Source organism: Phodopus roborovskii, unplaced genomic scaffold (assembly GCF_943737965.1).
Source record: "Phodopus roborovskii unplaced genomic scaffold, PHOROB, whole genome shotgun sequence".
NCBI classification, from domain to species: Eukaryota; Metazoa; Chordata; class Mammalia; order Rodentia; family Cricetidae; genus Phodopus; species Phodopus roborovskii.
Window position 1 is genome coordinate 26,975,856 of NW_026125295.1, and position 19,961 is coordinate 26,995,816.

Sequence of the window (19,961 nt, forward strand, 5' to 3'; positions counted from 1 at the left end):
TCCCTGCATATTTACTGTCAGCCATTTTTGTTGTTGCTGTTTTGTTTTTCTGAGACAAGGTTTCTCTGTAGCTTTGGAGCATGTCCTGGAACTCATTCTGTAGACTAGGCTGGACTACAACTCAGAGTCTGCTTCTGCCTCCCAAGTGCTTGGATTAAAGGTGTGTGTCGCCATAGGATGGCTCAGGGTCAACTGTTTTGTGCTGACTCAGGCCCAGATATCTAGTATCAGCCATGTTTTAGCTGACTTATACATGGATCCAGCTAAGTGAACAACAAAATTATTTGGAAAACATTACATTGCTAAGAATACATATAGACAATATTCATGTCATCATCGCCTAAGCAGTATACAACATGCATGCTGCTGTAAGCAATATAGATATGATTTTAAAATGTATTAGACAGTGTACATAGGTTATGTGGAAATATCATCCTATACTATATGAGGGACTTGAAGGTCTGAGTATTTGCATCATCGATAGGGATCTTGTAGAGAATCTCGAATGGATACTGAGTACTAGCCATGTCCTAACTTTACATTATTGTATAACTTCTCTCCACTATGAAGTTCAGTAGGTTTTTTGTCTCACTTAACTTCTCTAGACATGTGACTTGTGTAATAAAATTTTGTTGCATAAATATGAAAAAAACCACTAACTGCCCATTGTATTTGAGTCTATAAGACATAGATTCCTATGTCTACATCTATATCTCTATCTATTTATATATCTATCATCTATCTAATATATATAGTCTACATGCATTTACCTATTCAGAAATTTATAATTAATATGTTTAGAGAAAACTATTTTTTTTAACCATTCTCAATAAAAACGTTCACAAATGCCTCACTGTACTGTCTGTCTTTCTAAAATAAGGAAATTTCAATAGTAGAGGACACATATTAGGATAAAAGTAAGAGTACCAAAGCATACCATCTATAGCCCTAATTCCAAGATATGGTGGTTGAATAGTCAGCAGATGTGCTTTGAGTGATTTTAGACTTACTAAAAACTAATTTGAATAGAGAATAATTAAGATAAACAAGGTTGTTGGGAAAATAATAAGCAAGTACAATTCCCTTTCCATCTCCTAATATTGAATCACTGATATTTTTAATGTTGTATTATTGTTGACAGTCCTCTACAGAGTTCATTGTGGTTGATCATCCTCTATAGATCTTGGGATGAATAATTGCATCTACTTTGAGAAATTGCAATATTGTCTATTATGGTCAACTGCTTCTCAGTAATGCAGAGAACTTAAGGAGACATTAAAGAACCTGCTTAAATATATTTGTTCATGAAGTATGATCATATAGAATCCCTAACTCCTGCTATGTTCTTGTAATATATTTTGATATTGTCATAATGTACAAATGTACTTACACACTAAATATATGTAATTTAATCTTCTTCTAAAACATTTTCATATAGTTTCTTTCAAAAGTACATCATTTGCTGTGATGACTCATCTCCATTGTCAATGTCATTTGATTTAGAATCATCATGGTAAGACATCTGTTTCCTCTTCCTGACTGGGGATGGCAGTTGGCTGATTTCTTCATGCTTCTGTTGACATACTTTCTCTGCCATAACAGAATGGATCCCACAGCTGTAAGCCAAGGTAAATGCTTCCTTCCCTATACTGCTTCATGACAGGTCACAGTAACAAGAAAAGTGACTACCAGTTTTAATAAACCATATTTCCAAGGTTCAAACTGCATGTCTCTAAGATGAGAAACTATGTATCTCATAAATTTTTTATGATAACTCATTGAATTAAACAAGCAGTGTTTCACTTTGATTTCACTTATTTTGTGTTATACGTAGAAAAAGATTGACTGTTTCATATGGAGCTGAAATGGAATGATTAGAGTACTTCTGATAGTGCACTCCAAGTGATTCTTCCAGAATGTGTGATTGTTACAGAACCTCCTGGTTACCCAAGGTGATGTAGGGATTATGGTGTTGGGCAACAGCTATTGAGTTACTTTTCTTAGTGACGTATGAGCAAACATCTGTTCACCCCTGGATAGAGCATCAATAAGAGAATAAATAAGTGGTCCCATCCAAGACTAGCTTTGGGAACCAATGAGTTTATTATGCTTACTTCCAGGAACTCAGGGAGACAGGTACTAGATCAAAGATGACTCAAAGTCGCCTGCATTAGTATTGATCCCACCTCAGCATGGCTGATGGCTCACAAAAGTTGCATCTCCAAGTACTTAAATAATTTGCTGATTGGAGAGCCTCCTTCCCTAGAAATTGTTACTGCTTCTTAGAAATGATGACAGAGCAGGAGATGGTGGACATGTGTACAATGAAATGAGGCTCTCCAAGGAGGTAACTGTGTACCACAGATCACGAGGAAGCACTTTGTAAGTCCTGTTAGTTTGGGGGAACTTCCTGGACTTTGAAAGCTTCGTTTATTTTCTTTATCTTAAGAAACGCCCCTCCTATCTTATGGGGAAGTGTTTTACTTTCAGGGTTACTCTATACCATCATTCCATACACGTTTGATAAAAGGCCTGAGGTGTTGCGTATAAATTCTACAATTATGTCTGACAAATAATGGGTGGTTCCTGATTGCTGAGGCTTTTGTCAACCTAGTGAACAGAAGGCAGGGTAGAGGCTACCACCATTTCCTGTAGGAGTATCCTTAGCCATAGGATAAATGCGACACAGACAAATTCATTCCTTCAGAATATGAGACATTTTAAGCAGAAATAAGCTTCCACATCACCTCATTTTCTGAATTTATTCACTCCATGTCAAGGTATTTATACAGTTAAATCCAAAGGAAGGTTGAGTCAAAGTTTCCTCATGAGGTTTTAATAGGCAGATGAGAGTTGCAATGTCTGGTGTCTCCTCTATAGTCACAGATACCATAACAAAATGAGGCACTGCAAAAGGGCCTTTGTCTTTAAGAAGTTGATCAGTTCCACATGATATAATTCAAACTGTGGATAATATTGAATATATTAAGCACATAATAAAATTGCTAGTGATAAAATATGCTCATAACTATTTCACAAAGTATTGACTTCTAAACTGATCAGATTGTTTCATTCTCCTGCTTCTCTGAAGAAAAATTTTAAGATTGCTATCTATTACTACTCATAAAGGTAGTATTTTACTTTGTCAAACTGTAGCTCAGGTTTCTTGAAGTGAACAGAAGGAAAAATATAATGAAAGTACAGAAAAATCTAAGAAAATTTACACAATGAAGTATTAACTCACTTTCATAATTATTTTCTACCAGCTAAACATAAGAAAACCAAAAACGTTTAGAAATGTTGCACAAACTACTAAGAGACTTTGCAAAATTAAAGCAGGTTTACATAATTATTTATTTATGCTAACCTTTACATGTGAAATTTTTACAACTCCCAAAATCCCTATCTTCATTTTCCTAAAATTTTACATCTTAATACATCATTAACCAAGTGCAGCAATGAAATGCCTCTCTTATTGACTACATACCTTTAAAATTTATGCATTTTTCTTTATTTAATAAACGCACGCGCGTGTGCACGTGTGTGTGTGTGTGTGTGTGTGTGTGTGTGTGTGTGTGTACACATGTGTGTGTGCCTTGACGATTTCAACAAGCATGGTGTGGAGGTCAGAGGACAACAAAGAGGAGACATTTTTCTTCGTACCGTGTGTGCCCTTAGAATCAAACTCAGTGTTGTCAGGCTTGTTGGAAAGCAGCTTTACCTGCTAAATCATCTCGCTGGCGCAATTACCTAAATATGATTTTAAACATTTGTCAAATTAATCTGAATTATATGAATAATAAAATGCCATTTGTTTAATGAAATTAGATATTGCTAGGTGGTCAATGAGGTCCTAAAATAATCCAGGAAATAAATTAAAATGAGTAATATGATATTTTATGCAGATAAGGACATGCCCATTTGATGAAAATGTCTTTGTAAAATAAGAATTTCCCAAAATATTATTTTCAACATTTTGAAACATCAACAGGAGGAAAACAAAAAGCTGTGATGTGTTTTACTTTCACTAGAAGTCTTTTAAATTTCCAAAGGATTTAACCTGTATTCCTAATCTATCAAGAGAGGAAAACTTGCAGGCGTTGGGGCTTGTGTGTTCCTCTATTCCTTGGGCCATTCTAGTAGTGTGGTGACAAAGCAAATCATGGTAGTGACGTGGGTACTCACCAGCTAATAGTGCAGTTATCACAATGAAACTAGGCTCCCCAAAGAGATAATTGTTTAATACAGATGCAGAAAACCTTTAATACTATTTATAACACAGGCAGCTGCCAATCTCCAGATGTTCGACATCTTCCCCTAAGAAGTAAGAACCATCCACAAATCAGCCACCATTACTAGTAAACATATTTTAAATGCTTTCCCCTTGAATGACTGTTAATTGAGATAGCACAACAGTACATTTTACACAGTTTAACTCTCTGCAGAATAAATCTACTTGTGAGAAAAATATGTACAAGATTGAGGAATGTACAAATGAAAAAGACAGTTTTTTGAAAACAATTTTTTGTTGTTGTTGGACTTACAAAGTTACAAGCAGGCTGTGTGTAAGAATAGAGAATGAAAGGAAAGCAGTTTTTGTTATTTAGAAGCTAAAAGGAAACCTAGTGCCTTGACTGGTGTAACAAATCATGAAAGGACTGATTAATTTAGAACCTTATATAAAATGAAATTTATGCAAACATTAAGCATTGCAGGAACATTTAATGTTTTATTTTATTTACATGCAAACTACCTTTCTCTGGTCTCGTCCTTTGAATAAACTAATTGCAAACAGATAACACCACAAACATTGACATGTTGAAAGGAAGTATTAGTAATAAAATAGTATAAGGTAGTATTTAATTAAATTGCATTTTGAATGATTCTAAAAATAGTAGTGGAACTGAATAAATGTATTAATTCTTGAGTTATTCCAGTTCAGTTTTGAATCTATTAATCATACTTTGTACTGATACAAGGAGTGCTAGTGTTCATGTTAACAGATGGTACACATAGGCAGACCTGGAAAGGTGAAAGATGTAGCCATTTGTCCCTTTGTTTCCACTAGTTTCCAGGAAATGGTGGTTTCTTATCAACATGTGTTTGTGTGTCTGTGTATGAGTGCATATGGGTATGTCTATTTTCCTCTGTGTGTGTGTTTGTGTGTGTGTGTCTGTGTGTGTGTGTGTGTGTGTCTAGGTGTGTGTGTGTCTAGATGTGTATGTGTGTTAGGGAAAGGCAGTGAACAAAAGAAATCTGAGATATGGCTGAGGAGCTGCAGGATGTCATATTTTAATCAATGGGTGAGGGCTGGAGTTGGGAGCTCCAAATATTTATGGTGAAGAAATATGGTTCAATGTTTATGTATGTCCTCAAATAGATGACAGCATGTATGTTTAAAAACCTGTCTATAAATACACATATATACATATATATTAATTTTACCCATGGGTGTCTCTATAAAGAAACATTTACCTCAAGTGTCTTCTTGCTGAATATTCTCTTAGTCTGATTTCTGATTAATATTTAGAGTTCACAGGGAATTGAGATATACACTGTTAATCCTATGACTGCATTTCTCATTTCTGGCAACAACAAGGCAGCACTATGAAAAGAAGTGCTGTCACTCAAACTGCAGAAATGATTTCTTTCACAGAAATAATCGTGTCTGGCACCAGAACAAATGAACTGAGGAACACAGTCGGAAACTGAATTGCTATTTGTTGCATACATTGCCTTAAGTTTTGCTTTAGTGAACTAAAAGCAATGCTTCAAACATTTGCAATCACATGAAACATTGTATCCTTCGCCAATGATTACCTGAGCTTTTCTTCCTTCCTTCCTTCCTTCCTTTTCTCCTTTCTTTTTTTCTTTCTTTGTGCATGCCTGTGTGTGTATATATATTTATGTGTGTTTTCAAGTCAAGCTAATTCTTATTCTACATATTAAAGACATGGCCCCAGGAGTCCAAGAAGTAAGAAAGAAAATGCTTCATAAAATTTTACATGGACCATGTTCACAGAAAACAGTTAATTAATACAATTTGCATTAAAAGCCACAAATATTCAAGTATTTTTAGTCTCAGACTAAACCTTTGCAAAAGCGAAGTACATTAGAGAGTATATCATAAAAAGCATTTAAGAAAAAAAAATCACTGCTAGGTAAATTGTAGTTTCCCTTTTAACTCCAAAGTGGTCCATGATTTCCCAGATTGGGGCAGTTTATCCGTGTGGACCCACTGTGCTTGTGAACCAGAGAAATGCAGCATGTCTGTGGTGAGTTATTGAAGGACATCTGTGAAATGGCAGATGTAGTGCACTTGGGCGGTGCTGGGGAAATCCATGTTTTGTGTCTGAAGCAGCCTTTCTGAAAAAGAGATTTTCCTTTTTGTAGTTGCTTTAGCAGAGCCCAAATACACACTTCCTTTTAACTAATACATGATTTATACTTAACCTAAGAAGTTTCCATCTCCTTTCGTGCCTGCCACAGACAAGAGTTCATGAGCTAACTCCCCTTTTCTGTGGCTTTGTTGACCGATTTCAGTCACAATGTGAAGCCCCTGGCTTTCTTTAAAGGCCAGTTCCAGACAGGGAAGAGTTGAGATGCTAAATCCATCTCCAGGATCTGAAACATCTGTTCTTCCCTTTCATTCCTGAAAATCACACTGGACCGAGGCCTTGTTTCTATGGCTGCAGCCGCTGTTGTCAGAGTTATTTCAACTACAAACAGACTTCTCAATTCTCCTGCTTTTGTGCAAAGCACCACAGTTTTAAGCCATATCTTGGACTTTTCTTTCTCTTGTCTTTGATCTTCTGCCAGGAAAACCTTAAAAAGCAAAATGAATCTGCAGAATTTGCTCATTTTTAACTTTGGTATTCTAAGAGAAGCATTAGGACTTTACCCTAGTGGTAGTGGCAGTCCCCAGCACAGAGCTGTCTCATCTTGAAAGGTTTGTGGGGCTACTTATGGAGGCAAACATGTATTTCTGACATCATGTCTACATTCCTGCTGGTAAAACTTGTGAAATTAAAGGAGGTGGGATGAGAAATATTGTGGAAGTTGGAAACTGGTTTAAAAGGTAAGTGTTGGGAATTTTAGCTATGAATTTTTTTCAAATAATGGGAAATTTTCTCTAAAGCATTTGTTGAAGCACATTTTTTTAAACAAATGATTGTGTCAGATTATTTTTACAAAGACATTAGGTATAGGGAGAAAAACAGAAGAAGGAGAGAGGAGGGTAAAATAGCATTAATTTCTCTCATTTGGGCTGACAATGCTCCCTCTGAGAATTAAACTCCAACAAGCTAATAATCCTCTTTTGGGTTGTTGGTCAGGGTTGTCTCCCAGAGGTAAAAGGTAAATCCTCATTGCTAAATACACGGGGACCAAAGGACTACGAACAGGATGACCTGAATATCTTCTCCCTGGGGACTCGATTTCATGATACCAGAAGGTGCCATGCAAGCTTCCAAGGGAAGGAAGAAACCAACAGCCCCACCCAGCATGAGCTACAACAATGACCAGCTAAGGTAGTGGCATACATACCCTGTCAGCAACCAGAAGCTCTTCAACTGATCATAAGACTTGTTCAACAAGAGGGAAATCTTGCTTAGTACTGGAAACCAAGCCAACTACCGAGTGGTAGTGAAATCATGGATCTTGGAGGAAAACTTACAACCACCACTTTATCAAAATAGCAAAATCCCTAACTACATTCTAAACATTTGCCCTTATACTCACAGATAAGTGTATTCCTCATCCCTCATCAAGGAAAATTCTCTTTGTAACAGATGGAGACTGTCTTAGGTTTTTTTTTTTTTTTTTTTTTTTTGCTGTAAAGAGACATTATGACCATGGCAACCCTTATAAAAGAAAAAAAAATTAATTGAGAAGGCAGCTTACAGTTATCATCATGTCAGGGAGCATGGTGGTTGAGAGTATGGTAGAGTACAGGCAGACATGGTGCTGGAGAAGTACCTGAGAGTCCTATATCTTGTAGGCAACAGGAAGTGGTTTGGAAGTCACATTGAGGGAAGGTAAAGCAAAAGAGACCTTGATGGGAGATGTCATTCTGTGAATAAGTTTCTCATAGTGGTTAATGAATAAAGCAGTGTTGGCCAATAGGAAAGCAAGATAGGTGGGACTAGGAGACAAGGAGGATTCAAGGAAGTAGTAAGGAGGAGTCAGCATGGGGAGACTGGAGAAAACAGTGGTCCAGGCCCACTTTCCAGTAAGATGAGACCATGTGGAGATACTTAGATTAATAGATATGGGTTAATACTTAAGACAGAGCTAGCCGATGAGAGCCAAGTAACTGGCCAACAGCATAATATCAATATCAGAGACTCAGTGTGTTATTTGGGGCAGGCATGGCTGTGGGACCGGCGGCAGGGGAAAAACTACTCATAACAAGACCCCAAAGCCTGCCCCCACAATGACACACTTCCTCTAACTAAGTGACATCTACTTCAACAAGTCTTCACCTCCTAATAGTGTCACTCTCATCAAGCTTATCAGGGCCAATTACATTCAAACTACCACACAGACCATCGCAGGATATGTGGAGTTGTGGAGCAGAGTTCCAACAGAAACATCTACAAGATTCAAGGGATAAATAATAAAGAGGGGGAAGAAAGATTGTAAGAGCTGGAAATTTGCTACCTCCATAAAGTCACACCAATGTGACAAGCTGAGCATGATCTGAACAAGACAACAGATAGACTAATGTGGACAGAGGAAAGCCCAGAGACCTCAACCCTATACACAGAACTACAGGAAACTAAGGAATGCTGGGAGTTAGAGAAAATGTTTTCTCCAGGGACATTTGGTTATCCAATATGAAATGGTCAGCCCTGAAAACATACATGCAGGTAGCACTATACATCTTAAACGGATTGCATAAAAATAGCAAGGAGGGATGTATGGGAGAGTTTGGATGGAAGAGAGATGAGGTAGAATTTATGTAGTTATATTATAATCTCAAAATTATATAATCAATTAATGAAAAACAATTTAAAAGGGAAGGAAAATAACAGTGGGATAAATATTCTGAATGCAACAGCGGAAGTAGAGATGGATGAAATCAGTAGGAGACAGTTATTTGCTCTTGTAAATTTTTTTAAGTTTTGTCTTTTCTCTGTATTATGGGGAAGGTAAAGGAGTGATGTGGATTTACTCATGAGAAAGTTTTGTACCTGGAAGCCAAATGTGAATCCTGCTCTAGCTAATGAGAATAAGCAACGGGTTGATACTCAGACCCAAACAGAAAATTCATGTCAATGCCACACCACCCTCCAAAGATCAAGGCTTTAGGAGACATCACAGAAGGAATGAAAGACTGTAAGAGCCAAAAGATAGGAAGAGCGAGATTAACAAGGGTCAGGGGAAACCATAAGAAGGTGAGTGAGATCTTGTTTGGAGGTTCTAGCAGGGGAGCGCAGCTACTCCTATACCCTTGTCCAAAGACCAGTCCTCCTCTATTTGGAAAAGGTCATCCTATTCGACTGAGCATGCAGCATCAGGAGGGATGCACATGGAGTGGTGAGGGAGGAAGGGGACACAGCCTAGCCAGCCAGATCAGCACTGGTGATCGCAGTCAGATTCCCTTAAATGCCCTTCCCTGATAATGAGATTGATGACTACCTTATATGCCATTCTAGAGCCTTCTTCTAGTAGCTGATGGAAGCAGAATCAGGCACCCACAGCTAAACACGGCGAAGAACTCTTGGAATCCAGTTGCAGAAAGGGAGGGTTGCTGAGCAAAGGGGTCAAGACCAAGCTGGAGAAACCCACAGAAATAGCTGACCTGAACAAGGGGGAGCTCATGGACCCCAGTGTGATAGCTGGGAAACCAGCATAAGACCAACCCAGACTCCCTGAATGTGGTGTTTGGAGGACTAGGTAGTCTATGGGGCCTCTGGGATTGGATCAGTATTTGTCCCTAGTATACAAATGGACTTTGGGAGCCCATTCCACACACAGAGATACTCCCTCAGTTAAGACACATGTGGACATGTGGGAAGGCCTGGGCATTGCTCCAAATGATATGACAGACTTTGAAGATTCCCCATTGAAGGCCTCATCCTCCCTGGGGAGCTGAAAGGGGATGGGATGGGGTTGGTGGGGGGGAACAGTGGAGGATGGGAGGATGCAAGAACTGAGATTGATATGAAAAATAAGCTTGTTCCGAATTTAAATACAAAAATTATATATATATATATACATATATATGTATTATACACACACACACTCACACACACACACACACACACACACACACACACACACATATATATGTACATACACACACACACATACATATATATATATGGAGAGAGAGTAACCAGAACATGTTACTTATAGAAAACTATCAAAGAACATATTTAATATAAATAAAGTTAAAATGCAGTGCTTTTGCCTCTTTTGTATTTCAAATGAAAGTCTGAGACCTGAGCTGTACAGAGAGAAAATGTAGGCTCCTACCTTGCGGGACGGTGACCTCTAAATCTCTGTGACTCAAGCAGTCAGCCGGCAGAGCCATCTGCAGCTTCTTCCACGGTAAGACTCTGAACTGTCTCACTACCCACTGCTCGCTACACCTTCCTGTGTGTTAGTCCACTTCGCATCCTCACTTCTTAGAGACCCTTTCCAGAGAGAAGAAACATATTACAGAAAGAAAAAGACCTTTAAAATGTGTACATTTTTTTAAAAGATAGAAGCAATGGGGGTGGGGGTGGGGGTGGGGTGGGGGTGGGGGTGGGGGTGGGGTGGGGGTGGGGGTGGGGGTGGGGGTGGGGGTAGGACACCAGTGTCAATGAAGAGAACCTTGACTGGACTCCTAGAAATTCTCTAAGGCAGTCAGTGCACCAGGGTTGCTTTTAAATTGAAACAGGCACTCTGTGAACAAGAACACTGCAACAGCAGAGACAAACATGGCCCAAAACAAGTTACAGAATGACTGCCCCAGTCAGAGAAGAGACACAACAAAGCTCACTAATTTGCACAGGTCTGTCGGTTACTGTTTAATGCCTTTTGCACCTGTCTGAATATTACAACTTGCTGCTAATCTTTAGACATTTTGTTTTATTCACCAATTTTCTTTTCTAGCGCTACAAAGATCTGCTTCTTGCTTCTTGCTCTGTGATCCAAATCAAGATCTCATAAAGGAAAAAGGTTAGGTTAATGGCGATAGACAGGCAAAGAATATGTTTCCCTTATTGTCCTGTGTGTTCAATGTTGGGACTGTAAGACCTGGTTTTTAATGTAAACTTTATTTCAGAATTTTTAAAAAAAGGAAAGTCATGTCTAAAGCTAATACTGATGGTTTGGGGGCAAATTTAGTGTCAGGTGTGAATGATAGCAGGTAGTTTGTATTGACTTTCTTTAAGATTATAATTCTGGTAACTCCTTCCTTGGAGGAATACGGAAGATGACCAGGTGTGCTTAGCAAACAAAATGTGAGTTCTAAAAATGTTATTTTTTGGTTCATCATCAAAACACCCTTGACTTCCCTATCCTATCAATCCATCCATCCATGCATCCATCCATTCATCCATCCATCCATCATCTATTTCTGCGTGGGTTCAAGTGTGTGTGTGTTTGTGTGTGTGTGTGTGTGTGTGTGTGTGCGTGCATGCGTGTGTGTGCACATTTTTGCACAGTATGTGTGGATCTGTGTGCATATGAAGGCCAAAGATCTGTCTTAGACTATCCTCAGGTACCACCCATACTGATAATTGTTTTGTTTTGCTTGGAGATAAGGTCTTACTATGTAACCCTGGCTGACCCACAACTAGTCGCATAGACCAGTTTACCTTGTAACTTACAGAGATCCTCCTGCTTCTGTCTCCAGCATGTGCTGCCAACCTGCTTATTTATTTATCTATCTATTTGTTTACTTATTTAAGCTTTTAAAAGTTTACCTTGTTTTAGAGATAGGATTTCTTGCTTGCATGGAGCCTTTGAATAGCAAGATTGGCTAGGTGGAGAACCCCAGGGATTTACCTCTTTGTCTCTACAGAACTGGTGTTACAAACATACACACATTATATATGTCACATTCAACTGGTCTACATGATTCTGGAGATAGAACTCAGATCCTCATGTGTGCAAGCCAAACATTTCACTGACTAAAATGTCCTCCCAGCCCATTGTTCATCCTCTTCAAAGGTTCAATGCACATTTATTTATTCTGTTGCTCAAGAATATCTAAATCTACTATAAAATCAGATAAAATATGGGATGATTAATCTCATGTGAAGTATGGGTAAAAAGAAAGTAGAGTGTATATTAGACAGAAATAACAGTGGGACAGAGATATAATTAATACTTGTGAGTCACAAGAATTACGCACAGGGAACCTGAATGCTAAATATTCATGGCACTCAAAATATAGAGGAAACAAACACTGCTATTCAGGGTACATTACACATATACCAACACTCAGTGGGTGTACTTTCTTAATTGGTGGTATCATGCTTACCACAAATATCCTCTATGAGCTGGTGAACTACAGGTGGTGTAAGCCACACTTGTCCCTACATGTTGATTATGTAAGTCATGGACACTCGATCAAAACCCAGCTTAACTTGCTGTTAATCACATGCTGAGGTGGTTAGATGGCTGACCTGTCAGAGAAAGGGACAGAATGCACAAACACTGTGCATTGGGGCTGAAGCTGAATTCTAATTTTTTCCATCTCTTTCCTCTTAATCCTTACTGTGTGTTTTAAAGTGTCCTCATAAACGATTTGATTTGAGCGTTTTAATTTTGTTATTTCTGTTTCATCTCTAGAATAGTGTTTGCTTTCTGTTACTCCTGGTCACAAACAGTAGTTTAAAATAGCATGATTCTGACCTTCCTTTCTTCTTTTTCCCCATCTTAGAATTCTTCTGATTTCACTGCACCCATCTGACTGAGCAAATATAATCTCCTAAGGTTGACAATCTTAATGTTTAAAACCTAATTGTTAATGAGTCAATTCTCTTTTGCCAAGCAACATAGCAGATAAGCACGGAATTGAAAAACAAACATTTTTGGAAGGTTCTGGTTTCATTTTCAATAGCTTATGCCATGTAACATGGAAGCTCCCACTACATTGAGGGAAGTTTTTTTACTATTATTACCCATCCTCTTTTTGCTCAATATTTTATTCAGTTTTCATTTACCAACACTTGTATTGCAAAGTCAATGAACGCTTCTTTCAAAACCTTCCTCCTTTGTTTGCATACAGCAGAATCTCCCATTTTTATTATTATCTTTTCATTCATAGCAAAGAAAGTCCCCGAGCTCAGGTACAATTTTGTGTCACCATACCCAACTACAGTTACCAATTCAAGACTAGAATTTACTATCCATTCTGGTGTGCTGAACATGAAGGAGTGTTTCTTTTTCCACAGAATACAGATATTTAAGGCTCACTCCAAGCTGATCCTGAGCAAAGTCAAATATAATACTCTCTTCTGTTTATCCAATCAATAGCTGTGAAAAACTCCTGGAGTTTTGCCATGGTGATCAGGGCAAAGATTATTGGGCAAGGAATTTAATAAAGTTTGTTTTTCTAATTTGTTTCATGATAGAGAAATAGTTTGAACAAAGTATCACAATGTTTTTATTTTTTCTCTCCTCTTCCATCCCATACAATTATCTCTCTCTCTTTCTCTCTTTATATATATATATATATATATATATATATATATATATATGAAACTACTACTATTACATATACACTGCTACACATATATGTATTATATAGATGACTATAATTGCATATGTATTTATGTATTAAGCTACTATTAGGCATGTAAGTGGGTTGAAGAGAAGCTCATTTTTCTTTATGTTACAAGACTAAACACTCAGGGAACCTGTTTAAGGGGTTTTGATTGATTTTGACTATATATAAAGAAAGTACTTTGGTTCTCTATAAAGTCTACCCAGATTCAAACAAATATTTGATTTTTGGTGCACTTTAAATTTTTAAGTAAAGAAAGCAAGCATATAATTAGGCTTCTTTCCCTTGTGGCCCAAGGCAAGGCTCATACCAAGATATTCCAAAGTTCTGGAAGTAATTACAACTTGCTTGTCTGTGCACTGTGGCTGTGGCTGCTTTGACTGTACCTCCGATGACAGTGTCTCAGTAAAACACAAAGGAAGCAGAATTCTCCAGAAACAATGGAGAATATCAAAACTGAGATGTTTAGTCATATGTAGATCAATATGTGACCTTACAGATTAACTGATCATGAATGTTGGTATTATATTCAGTTAGGACACTCAGGGATTAAGTTCTAAGCAAAAGGGAAGGCTATTCAAATACTTCCAAGGCCACTTCTAGTGTCTTATTTTGGACATCACTTCCTAAAGGCAAGGAGTTAAAGAAATTAAATGAAAGTCAGGGTTGCATGTGTGTGTGTTGGGGATAAAAGCTCTACATTGTATTGCTTGTTTATCCTGTATGCATTGTGCACACTGTAGCTAATGAGCTTAGTGCCTAAGTTGTGTGAAAGACTTTCCTTGGGGAGATACAGAATATATTTCTCCTCACCCCAAATAGGGAGCCCACAAAAAAATGAAAGTGCAGATACCACCAAAGTCCTAATGTTTAAAAGGTGAGTTTTGAGTGTTGTTGGGGTTGTCTGCAATAATGTGAATGAGGGACTACTTACAGGAGCAGAAATGACTCAAAGACAGCAGGCATCCCTGCTGGTCTTTGTTTCTTCCAAACTGCTAATTTGTCTCTGCTTTTTCCAAGCAACCGATCTTGTTCCAGTGTTTGTAGCTTGTTCTTACTTGGAAGTTTTACTGTTTATTCTTAGGGAGGGAGGATCCTAGAGAATCTAGTCTGTTTCAGGGACCTCTTCATTGTTTGTTTGATTTTTGGGTTTTGTTTGTTTGTTTGTTTTTTGAGACAGTGTTTCCCTGTATTGTTTTGTAGCCTGTTCTGGAACTCACTCTGTAGACCAGGCTGGCCTCGAATTCTTAAGTTCTGGGATTACAGGCATGACCCACCAACGCCGAGCTTCAGGTACTTCTTGAAGTCCTTCTGAGTTATTTACTCAGATAGGTTGCTTCATTCTCAGAAAACAAAACAAAGCAAAAACAAAAACAAACAATGAACAACAACCTGAAGCTCAGAGCAGGTGCCTGAATAGCCTTAGGAAGAGGAAGAATTTCCTTTAGTTTATCCCATTATCACCCATTTCAATGCAATGACAATAAGTCCAAAAGTAGGCTTGTCACCAATACTTGCCCATTGTCCTCTTCATGTACTCCTTCATGTGCAGGAAATGTGGCCTAAGTACTCCATCCTTATTGTACTGTAAGGACACTTAAAGGAAGATGAGTGGATTCAATGGACACAGGAACAGTTGTGCTTGTTTAGAGGCCATGGATCCACCCAAAGCCTCATAATTACTACATAATTTACATTACTGAATTTTCTTTTGTTGTTGTTGTTATTTGCTTTTAAGAAAGAACTCTATTCTGGCTACTCTTATTGGCCTATAGTAAAGTCAATTAGAGATTTTAAATTCTTTTTTTCAATAAATGTTCACTGTTGCTCATGTATTTCTTATGTGCTCGAATAAATAGGCACTGCCCATCACAATGGCCTTCTCCCTGAGCACTCCTCAAAAGCTTCGTATTATTCTTTAACTTTGGAATGTTTCCACAACATTCTGGGATTTACAAATTGGTGGGGTTGTATTAGCTCACTAGTCTCACCAGTACAAGGGATAATCCAGAACTTCAGATTACATGAGATCCAGATCCTCCATGTCTCTTATGGAGTTAGTACTTGTTCAGGCTCTTTGTCTTCATCTGTTACAGTTCCACTGTTCATTTTTCTTTATATGCTAAATTCACATCTGAATTTTAACCATTCCATTTGTACTTTACAGAATCAATTACTCTCCAGCAACAGAGACAATTTAATAAAAGATATAGAAATAGCATGCATGTGAGATACTTTCCTGTCTTTGTACAGTAATGACTATTCACCAGTGTCTTCTGTGATTATGTCAGCATGCCAGAGAACATGAATATTTCTGTTATTCTTGAGTTTTAAAAGGCTGTGTAAGATCCATATCAGCGCAGGACCCCCAAAACTAAGTTTTCAGCACAAAGGTGATTTACTTGATCCAAAGGGAGAAAGAACAGTGGATAAGAAACAAAGACTGGAGAAGGAAAATAAAGGAGAAGGGGATGGAACATGGGAAAGGGAGAAAGAGTATTTGTCTCAAAGGGAAAAAGGACTGCCTCTGGATAGAGAGGAGATGGGTGTTTATAAATGTAAAAGAATAAACCTTAGGTTAGGATGTGGTATTTCATTTTTATTGGGCATGTTAATTAGGTTAGCCAAAGGGGAGATTTTGATTGCTGGACTTCAGTACTTTTATAGCTGGACATTGGTAGTTAGCCCCAGGAGAAGGAAGTAGCCAAATGAGGGAATAGACATTGATGGCTAGTTTTAGAAATGTAATCTAACAGTTTCAGCAAGGCAGAAGGAATAACGAGGAAGGGCAAGCCCTTTAGGCTGAGCTTTTGAATTATTTTTTCTTTCTTTGAGACGTACTGGCCTTAAATGGTTATGGAACTGAAGATGAACCTTTTGAAGCTCTGATCCTTTGCCTCTCATGTACAGTCATTGTAGGTGTGTGTCACCACACTTGCCTTACAATCTTAATGTGCTTAAATGAAATATTATGATTGGTATTTCATTTACTCTTACATTTTTCAAACCTAAGATTGCTATCTTGTCACTTCAACAAACGGTAAACAAATTCTGTGTGTGTGTGCGTGTGTGTGTGTGTGTGTGTGTACACATGTGTGTGTATTCACAGGCTGTAGTATGCATTATAAGGAACTCAAACAATTGTAGCTACATAAAACATGTTGATAAGGGCTGAGTACTGGGGGACACGTCAGAGACGGCCTTGTAAAAAGGTAGAATCTGGTCTGGAAAGAAGAGTAAGCCACACAAAGAGAAGGCAAAAGAATATTTAAATCCAAACAGCTGCACACATAAATATTTAAATCTGTGTGGTCTGATACCTGCCATGACTAAATAAGATGCAGAGTGTGTTTGCATCTAATATTCTCTCTTTTGCTTCCATTAACCCAAATATCATTTGACATGTGTCTAGGTCAAAGTCAGACTGAGTCTTGGTGTCTGATGAGATTTAATAAATTGTCATTTAAATCCGAAGACTCTGCTTATTAACTATTTCTACAGGCGGTAAATCACGTGAAAACTTTTCATTGGAAATGTTGCCAAGGAGACAAGTCTGTGTTCTCCTTTAAGAAATGTGTTTGTAATGGGGAACATTACCCAACCTCTGGCCGAGCTGTTGTGGCACAGGGTGTGTGGGTAGAAGAGGGGCTGGGCAGGAGAATTTGGAGGGATAAACAATTGCTTCTTTGAGGACAGAGAATGAGATTTACATTTGTTGTAGAGATTCAGAAGGGAAAGCATAACTGAGAATTGGTGCCAAGATAGAATCAAGCGTGTAGCCATCTCGGGCAAAAATCACCAGAGGAGTGAGTGGGTTACTAGGAACTCATAGCTGATTGCTTATTTTTCAATTTGCTTCAGACCTCTCATCATGAACATACAGCACTGGGTCATATTTTATTCATATTCAATTGACTCACTAAGTTAAAATGTACTTACGTGAGTAAAAATTTTAATGTGTGGGACTTCATACCATTGAATTCTGAAGGGCTAATGATGCTAATTTTGGTTATTATTCCAATTACCCTATTTTTAATTTTGTCAGAGAGAACTGCATGTTGTGTACAACAGTGAATGCAATTGCTCCCATTTGGGGACATAGACTACTGGCTGTGTCTGCTTGGAGAGAGGTAGCAGCCCTGACTGTGCTGACCTCGTGGCCTCTGGTTTCACAGTCTCAGGTTGTTTCCTTGGCAACTGGGAGAAGTTGAACTTTATAGTTTGTGAGGAAGTTTGCAATGGAATTTCAATCTGAAAGTTACAAACAAGATTCTATCACAAGGGACTATGAGGCTATGTCTATCTGCTGAAGGGGAGTGAAAAGCTGCAGTTATCAGGGGAGAAACAGAGGACTCAGCTTCTTGTGGGGTAAAAGGAGCAGATATAAGCATCATGGAGAGAATGTAACTAAATCCAAAACAGTTCAAAATACCCAATTTCTCTTTTCTTATGAAATATTACCTCCCTATGACTGGCAGAAGAATGATCAATGATGACCATTTTACTTTCATAGGATGTGGACATTGGAGATAGACGACTGCAGTGTGCATAGTGAGTGTACTTAGGATGCTAAAATCACACAGAAGAAAAACACAAATACTGTCACAGCCAGGTTATAAAGAGAGGATATCTTGAGCCCTTTTAAGTCAACGTCTGTTATGATTTACTCCCAATTCTAGCACAAAGAACCACTGAAGTGAAAAGCAAAGCAACCATTGACATTGTCCAATATGACAGAACTAAGGCAACTCCATTCTAGCAGCTACCCATATACCAGGGCTTTGAAGTTGGTTTCTGGATGTAATTTAAGTGCAGGACAGGAGCAAAGCCCATGGCATGACAGTACCACAAATCTGAGCTGTTAATGAGTGGAAAAACCCACAATCACTGTCATATAGTAGCATATATAATAAAACCTCAACCTAAGCATAAATGTATCAAAATATGATCTCCAAAATAGGTTTCTGAATACCTACCTTTCAAATTGGTACTAATACTAGAGACATTGTAGTTTTCAGTGATGCATGCATACACTTGCTACAAATTAGTTTTTCAATTAATAGAGATTTTGATTCATATATCTGTTTTTCTTCGTAACTCAATGCCTGTTGATTTGATAGATCCTATGTACCAAATGATAGAATGTAGTTTTCTTACCCAGTTCGCACCTGCAATTTTGCTGAGAAAAAAAAAAAAAAATGAGCTTTCTCTGAGCATTTTTTTTCAAGATTCAATTTACATGGAATCCAGTATGTGTTCCTATCAGTTGTTCTTGTCCTACCCTTACCTCTCTAATACTTGCCTGCATAAAATTAAAAAATTAACATAGCCATATATTAATTTTAACAGTGGATTTTAATGTAAAATATAATTAGTGGAATTTTGAGGATAGCCATGGCAAATTGCAATGTTTAACTGGGAAAAGTATACGTGGAAATCAATTCAAGTTGGTCTTTCACACATGTAAGATAGATGTTTGATACAGCCTAACTGTCAAAGACTTTCTTTTCCTGATCACCCCAGTTTAGTACTTGCTGTTCCTTTTTCTGTGAATGCCTTCAGAGAGTCCCTTTTGTTTCCTTCACAGGAACAGAGGTACCTCATCAAGAATATCCCATTCAATGACTACTGATATTGTGTGAACACTTGTCTGATTCTAAATGGTAGCACTCTGTAGTTATCTGTTACATTATCCCATTTATGTTGTAAGAATAAATATTACGTGCTATCTAGTAACCAAATGGCTTAGGAGAGGTTTTGCAGATTTCAGAAATTTTCAGAGTTTGAAAGGATTGCATATACACAACACATGATTCCTATATGTCTCTTAAAGATGACTTTTAGAAGTATTTTTAAAGATGCTTTTATCTATTCTTTGGTTGAGAGGTATCTAGGTTGCTTCCAGGTTCTATTACAAATAATGCTGCTATAAACATAGTTGAACAGATGCCCTTGTGGAATGACTGTGCTTCCTTTGGATATATGCCTAAGGAATTGCTGGATCTTGAGGTAGACTGATTCCCATTTTCCTGAGAACCACCATACTGATTTCCAAAGTGGCTGTTTAGGTTTGTATTCCTACCAGCAATGAATAAGTGTTCCCCTTTCTCCACATCCCCTTCAGCATAAACTGTTGGCATTTTTTATTTTAGTCATTCTGACAGGAGTAAGATGGTATCTCAGAGTTGTTTCAATTTGCATTTTACTAATGGCTAAAAATGTTGAACAATTT

General features: G+C 37.8%; 1 protein-coding gene across 1 annotated transcript in view; it reads right to left on the bottom strand.

Annotated features, from left to right (window-relative positions):
* Positions 1–6,543: 6,543 nt before the first annotated feature.
* The window catches only part of LOC127234265 (40S ribosomal protein S18-like), a 36,936-nt gene continuing 23,518 nt past the window's right edge, over positions 6,544–19,961 (bottom strand). The window contains exons 2-4 of the mRNA XM_051201159.1: positions 18,898–18,908; positions 18,191–18,298; positions 6,544–6,825 (exon numbers count right to left, since the gene is read on the bottom strand). Of these exons, the coding sequence (XP_051057116.1) occupies positions 6,544–6,825; positions 18,191–18,298; positions 18,898–18,908 (401 nt within the window). The remainder of the gene's footprint in view (positions 6,826–18,190; positions 18,299–18,897; positions 18,909–19,961) is intronic.